The sequence below is a fragment of the Priapulus caudatus genome, unplaced genomic scaffold (assembly GCF_000485595.1).
Source record: "Priapulus caudatus unplaced genomic scaffold, Priapulus_caudatus-5.0.1 Scaffold354, whole genome shotgun sequence".
In the NCBI taxonomy this organism is placed as follows: Eukaryota; Metazoa; Priapulida; class Priapulimorpha; order Priapulimorphida; family Priapulidae; genus Priapulus; species Priapulus caudatus.
Genome location: NW_014577415.1, coordinates 120820 through 128460, shown reverse-complemented (window position 1 = coordinate 128460; position 7641 = coordinate 120820). Strand labels below are relative to the sequence as shown.

Here is a 7641-nt window from a genome sequence, read left to right as displayed (position 1 = left end):
CCTACTCCATCACCTTCTCCCCTCCTCCTCCTTATCCTCCTCCCCCTACTCCATCACCTTCTCTCCTCCTCCTCCTCCTCCTCCTCGAGGTGCTAGGGGTAATTTCAGACTGGGGGTAATCTCAAACCGTGACAGCGGCATGGCACCGCCGAGTCGACTGCAGCGCCACTCGTTTTCCGTTTGACGGTACGAAAAACGAAAAACGAATTCGTATAAATTTTCCTTCACTGTTTATCGTTGATGTGCTAGAAAAACGGAAAACGAATTCGTTTATCGCTTACCGTTTTTCGTTATCGTGTATGAACAACGAAAAAGGAAATAACTACCCTTTTTCGTTTTTCGTGTTTTGTTTTGAAGTAAGAAAAACGAAAAGACGATATATACACGGACCTACTAGTTAATGTGGTTTTCTCGTACTTATTACTCCCTCAGATACACATGCTCAAACATGGAGACAGTTACATTTAGATCCAAGATTAAATTTATTCATAAACTTAATACATCAGAAATAAAAAAAAAACATACCAAATAAATTATAAGGTTTCGTAAACTAGAAGTCAGCTTAGGTATTCCACAAATTGTCCCATTGAGGTGTGAGAAATATTAGATATGAAGTACAAGTCACCTGTCTTGGCTTCTGGCTTCTCTCTGCGTGGCGTCTCTATTGCAAACTCCTCATCACTGGTGGACATTGTTATGTAGGCATATGTATATGTTCCTGTAGTTCCTGTTGTTTCCATCATATATGTGTACTCATCTCCTCCTGGTGTTACACTCGTGGTTCCTGTTGAAAAGGAGGAATTTTCAGTCACTGATTTTTCTTCTTTCTGCTTTTTTTTTAGCTTAATTGGCAGCTATATTTAATTATAGAAATATATTATAGGATAACAACAAAAATGTTAAACATTCCACAAGTACCTTATAGGGTGCCATAGATGTGTATGTGGGCGAGTAACTATACTCGTTTAAATTTCTGCATTCCATTTTCATCCTAATCTATGGTAGGTTCATGCATGCCTACCTGGTAACTTATTGTGCATGTTGTTTAAAGGGACAGTAGCCTCTAGGATTTTACTGCATACAATTGTACTTACTGTATAACAAATCGTCTATACCCACACGTATTTGTTACCAGATACCTAATTTAATTGTTATTACATTTACATTATTACTATCGAGTAAATGTGTCTTACGTGAGCACAAGGCTGCTGCTCCCTGCATTCCTGTTGTCTTCCGATAGGACTAGTTCACTTCTTATATCTATGTGAATATATAAGAGCACCCATCTGCAGCTAAGTCTTCCAGTCTTATTAATATAACTGCAGCATTTCAAGGACTACATCAGAAACAAAATATACTGTCAATAGCCATGCTATTAGTCACAGTACAAATATCGAGTTAAAAAATATCGTAAATATATGCTAATGCAAATGATAACTTTTAGATAGCCTACTCGTGATATTTGAAACATCTAGAATCGATGCACCATCCACCGGTGGCTGGCTGGCTGGCGTTGAACTACGTAGGGAAGCTGTGTGACGATTTGACACGGACAGACCTTGTTTCTTTCCTGCATTTTTAATAGAAATAGTAGAGATATGATAGGCGTTAGAATTACGTACACTGCATAGTAAGATCTACCATTGCTTATCACTAATGTTCCGCTACAATGCACGCTTTTTGTGGAATTTATTTGACTAGACAAGATTCTCGCTTGGGAGGATGATAGCTGGTAGTAGCACCTGCAATTGTAGAGACATCTGGTGCATGCAGCTTACGTGCTTTCTTGTTACTAACAACAGGCGTGGACGTAGCTCTGCTGTTCTTTACAAATGACCGTGGTGACTTGCCTAGCCTGACACTTGAAGCTAAATAGAGCATTCATATTAAGTGAAATTGAATTGCATCCACCTACCATCTATATATAATAATAATCTAATATTATTTTAAACGTCTACACATGGTTCCAGGAATGTTACATTACAATGTTATTCCACAACGTTGTGGCAACGTTCAGTGGAGTCTACAAATTTACGTTGCCACAACGTTATATCACGTTTTTACAACGTAAGTGAAACGTTGTGACAACGCTGCCACAACGTCAAATGGTTAGCTGGGAACGCTTTTAATTGATAAGTAAAATTGTACTTTTTACTGTTAATAATAAAAACAGTATATCATTCAATCCTGACAGAACAAATTAGCTGTTTTCTCAGGCGTCTATCATAACAGACACAACATCAGTTACATGTTATCAAGATTCCATAATAGAGACTCTATTATGACTCTATTAGCGACTATATTATGACTCTATTAGTGACTCTATTATTACTCTATTAGATGACTCTATTATAGAGACTCTATATATATAGAGATCTCTTATATGGACTCTTGGTGTTATCAAGAGTCCATATCCACTAGCGGATTAAGGGCGGGGCAACAGGAGCACGTGCCCCGGGCCCCCACATTTGGGACCCTCCACATTTAGAGTATCTTAAAATTTACAAACTGTCGTAATTGTGATCCACAAAATTCTTCGCATGGAACGTTGAAGTGATGCGTTTCCCATGCTGTTTCTCTGACTGAATTTTGCTGTTCAGCTGAAGGACACTTTCACTAATACCGAAATTGATTGGATAAATGAGAAAATGAGTATAGTTACTGCGCCAAGCAATACCACATCTAATGGGCATCCCTATAGAGGACTGTGGAACTGGTTTAACATTTTGTTGTATCCTATAAATATTCTATAATTACATATACTGCCAAATTAAGCCCTTTAAAAAAAAAGGCAGAAAGAAGAAAAAATCAGTTGAGTGACTGAAAATTCCCTCCTGTTTCAACAGGAACCTGACGTAGTGTAACACCAGGAGGAGATGAGTACACATATATATGAAACACAGGAACTACAGAACATATACATAGCCATACATAGACAATGTCCATAACGCAGTGATGAAAGAGTTTGCAATCAGAGCGGCCACGCCAGAAGAAGCCAGAAAGCCACAAGACAGGTGACTTGTACTTCATAAATGCTAATATTTCTCACACCACATATGGTACAATTTGTGGCACACCTAAGCTGACTTCCTAGTTTTTGAACACCCATTATAATTTAATTTGTAATGTTTTTTTTATTGTCTGATGTTACATAATCAATATTATTAAATAAATTTAATTCTTGATGCTAAATGTAACTTGTCCTCCATGTTTTGAGCAAATTGTTGTATTCTGAGGGATGTAATGAAATACGAAGAAACCACATTAACCTAGTACAAGTATTGTTAATATTTTCATTTATTCTATATTAGTCCTCCTTCATCAACAGCTAATCTTGTGATGTCATAATAGCTCTTCGCAATTAAATTTATGGTGTTGCCGTTTAGCTGCTTCAGATATTAAGGCTTGCATAAATAACAACGTCCTGGTGTGAATGTTATAGCAAAAATTCCAGACCTTGTGGCTTTCCCTCAAATGCACCACATTAGCGATAGAGACATCCGTCCTAGCTTTGATATAAAACAAGCATCACAACACTGTTTCTCTCTCAAATGTGAAGCACGTCTCTCTCCGTAGGGGCGCTCGCCACGCGCGCCGCTCCGTGCACGTTGTTCAAAATTGCCGATCGTGTGTTGCACGTGTGTCCCCGGAACATGAACCGACGGAGTCTAACGCCGGGGAACGGTCCTTGAGTGAAATCGACGCGCGACGGTTTCGCGCGTGTTCCACGATGTGGTCCTTCTCGAACGAGAATCGCTCCGGTTCTGCGCCTGTCAAAACGAATACCAGGGCCCGGAGACGCGATCCTATCCGTCTTACGTCCGTCAGGGCCGCTCGCGTCAGCTCCACTCATGCGCGCGGCGATTCGCGCCGCTCCTCGCAAGCCGTCACGTCCACCGTGAGCGCTCGACCTCTAGCGTCTCTTCCGTAGAAGGTCGATGCCCTCGGACGCAGTAATCTGAGCGAGGTGCGCCGCCGGCGCCGCGCACTGCTGGCGAGTGGCTGTAGAGTACCCGTGCCCGGGCCGGCGGAGCAGCGAGCGCACCGACCTGGCGCGCCCCCACAGCACGCTGTTTCCGTTATCTGGCGGTAGATTCTCATCGCTTCGCGTGCTCGGCAGTCGTAGAATAAGGAGCAGGGGCACTTGACCGCGGGTCGTCCCACAGCCATACGTGCCGAAGCGACCGGCCAGCTTTTCAAGGTCGTTGGGATCGTCCGCCATGCTCCTTCGAGTGAAGTTGGATGCACGGCTATGTTGCGACGCAAGCGCCAGCAGGCGATCGATCGACGCTTCTGCGCGCCATCTATGTTGTGTAATGCTACCTCAGGCTCGTTGCACGCCGACGCAGCCCACCGAGCCAGAATGCAGAGAGTGGCGGCCCCTGGCGGCAGACACCGCTCATACGTAGATTAGCAGAGAGAGTCGGCGCGTCAGTGTTTTCTCTGCGTGCGTTCGTTCGGTGGTGCGCTTTCACCTTCCTGTCTACCTGGGAGTTGCAGTTTGTGTCCGGTTCCTATTTCTCTTGTCTATTGCCTATGCAGTCTGTGTCGGCTCTACTGGCATTAACAGCGTTTCAGTTGTACAGAGTGCGATAATCAGGGACCCGTGAAAACACAAGAAGGGTGCTTCGGCTCGCGACTCCATTCTTGGAGAAGCGGCGGAACGCTTCGCGCCCCTGAGCATCATACGTCGGGGCAACCCGCGCCCTCCGCCGCGGACGTCGCAGACCGCCAAGAAAGCACTGCATCCGCGGCTATTCGGTCGATGTTTCACAGCTAGGTGGCGCTGTCGTCCAATAAGGCGGCGCACACCGTCGCGCGCACGAGTTGAGCGCGAAGATGTCGGGAGCAAACGTTAAATAATGTTGGTTGCATGATCTGCGGGCAAATCCAGCAATGGGTGAAGCTTGACCTCGTGGCCTGTGGGCATCTGTGTCCAAGTTTACCCTCTGGTGCCACTGGGCCATGCATACCTGTAACGAACAGAGGAGGTGAGAGTCGACCTTCAAAGCTTACTGCTGTAGTTGGAGTACTTACAATCGGTGGCAATGTTTTGATGCCTCGTGCATAATTAATGATCGAGTAAAATCGATTGTGAATGTTGTCAAGCAAACAGTGTAAAGTACTCAATGGAGTGTATGGTTACATTGTCGTCATCGTTACCATGATCGTTCGTCAGGCAGCAGGCAGCAACAGGTGACAGGAACATAATTAGTTGTACGGCAATAAGCCAGCATCAAACAGAGCAGCAGTAGCAGCAAGCACGCAGCTGAATTTGCTAGTAAAAGTAGTAGTATGTAAGTAAGTAGCAATCAGCAGTAGTCAGTTGTACATATAGCAAAGCAGCAAATCAGCAGCAGCAAGCAAACAGCAGCACGTCTCTGCAAAAACTACTACCGTGTGATGATGATCTAAAAATATTCTCATCGGCGATATCATTTTGATCCGGTGGCGGCAACTCTTGTTCCACTTGGAAAGCACCTGCACCTTTATATTAACCCTTATATATGCTTCCTAAAACAAAGCTGTGTACTGGGTCAACTGGTGGCAGTCCATCCGCGTGGACCAAGCCCAGTGCCAAATCCGAGGCCGGTTTGGAGATGATGTGAGCAATCACCTTATAGCTGCAATGTTGCACTAATATGATCTAACTTTTTCATGAATATGAACGCTGTAAATATGTCACAGTATTGTAATGTACTGTAGACAGTGTGTGCACACGGCAGGTGCGTAACGCAATGCTTACATGTCAAATTCGATATCGATATATGAAATACATGAGCGAGTGGCAACGATAAATGACCATCAATAGCAGGGGTTTGCCTAGACTGCAACCGTTTCATTAGTGGAGGATAATGAGGCAAGGTCGTCGCTTAGCTGTCGAATGTGCCGATGATGTAAGTCATTTAGTAACATACACTATAGTTAGTTTTATACGTCATTATACAGGAGTGATAATAGAGATATTAATATACGAGATCTAGATCCTATTATACCGCCTCCTGATAATACTTAATTGCGTGAAGAAACAGCAATGGACAGCCTCTACGGGCATCAGCTTCTACTGTTTTTCCTCACCACGTGACGATTTGATTGATGGTTGGTATGATGACATTTTACATAAAAGTTAGTGTTGAGAAAAAATTGATACTTTTTTATATATAGCGCAATTATACTGTTTGAATTAATTAGGCTCTATATAATAATCACTAATTCAGTAGTCCAGCATGTTTTTTCCTTTTGTATCATCACAATCCCAAGATTAACTAGCTAATTAAAATTCTGAGTTAGCTGATACTATCAGGATTTATAGTATAAAATTCACATATCAGGAAGCCCAATCAATTAACGATAATTCCAACTGTGAACCTGGTCGGGCAGACATTTTCCACTCTGCCTGCGACGCCACATACCATAATCTCGCAACCGTTATGGCCAGCTTAATCTGGTGGCCTCTGGATCCCGAGTTGTAAAACATAGTATATATTGTAATAGGTAGTATATATGTATAGTAAGTAATATATTAAAAAGTAAAAAATATGAGCTGTGAGACAGAGTCCGCAAGCCCTCGTGTCAGGAATATATATAATAGTATCGTCAGGCAGCACACCGTATATGATGCAAAGGTTAATGGAATCACGGCTATTAGAGATGAACGCTTGGTAACAGTATATTTTGGTACTTGTTGTATATATTTAGCAGGGGTTAATAACGACAAATTATCACCCATATATTTCACCCCTGATAAATTCACCCCTGTATTCACACCCTGTAGCATTATTCACCGCTGATTAATTAGAAGAATTAAAACAATGAAATTTAATGGAACAGCCGGCCTCCGCAACTGTGATTGCTTAAGTTTTCGCGGTAAACAAGCTTTCGTTCGAGTCAAAACTGCGCATCGATCGTTGTTATGTCGATGATGTTGCTATAGCCTCATGCTGGCGACATTCAGCAGATGTGAGTCTGAAGAAAATTTGGATGAATCCTTGCATTGTGATATACAACAGGCTTGATGCAAGGTGTGCTTGCGAGCAGTCGCACTCAGTTTCGTTTGAATCGTTCTCTCGTGAAACCTCACGCAAACACATATATGCATATAGAAGTATATGGATATCGGAAACTTTTACGGCCCATGGCGTTAATTTCGCATTGCTATACCCTAGCTAAACATGCAGCTCATGTGAACCTCTCGTGTGAAGTGATCACACGGAATGAGCGTAGAAAATCTGTTATAGTTGCGATGAAGTGGAGTTTAATTTTGTTAAATTCATAACTTACATATATTGCGTTTGAATTTATTATAGGGAGTATATGATTAGTAGAGACCGCCGTGCCTATACAGCTTCTTATCTTGTCCTCGAGATCGCCGCCCCATTTTAGTCTCGAAGCCCCAATATCACCTGGACCACAGACCCACCACCACCCTATTCCACACACCAATACTCATGGTGTTCCTATTACAAGTATAATATCACGGGCTCCAACATATACACGGGCTCCAACGAAATGTCATCCAAAATGGCATAAGCCACATGGGGAAAAAAAACCTTTTTTTCAACAAATTTAACAGTGTTCTTTTCCATATGCAAATACTTCGCTGTCACTCAAATTTCTGTCTAATATCATAAATATACTTGT

The 7641-nt window shown here is 42.7% G+C and overlaps 1 protein-coding gene and 1 long non-coding RNA gene across 2 annotated transcripts in view; both read right to left on the bottom strand.

Moving 5' to 3' along the window:
- Nucleotides 1–96: 96 nt before the first annotated feature.
- The window catches only part of LOC106809442, a 12830-nt gene continuing 5285 nt past the window's right edge, over nt 97–7641 (bottom strand). The window contains exon 4 of the mRNA XM_014812521.1: nt 97–784. Within this exon, the coding sequence (XP_014668007.1) occupies nt 558–784 (227 nt within the window). The 3' untranslated portion in view covers nt 97–557. The remainder of the gene's footprint in view (nt 785–7641) is intronic.
- Nucleotides 4909–7641, bottom strand: part of LOC106809443 — a 5108-nt gene continuing 2375 nt past the window's right edge. The window contains exon 3 of the long non-coding RNA XR_001393874.1: nt 4909–4973. This is a non-coding gene — a long non-coding RNA (uncharacterized LOC106809443). The remainder of the gene's footprint in view (nt 4974–7641) is intronic.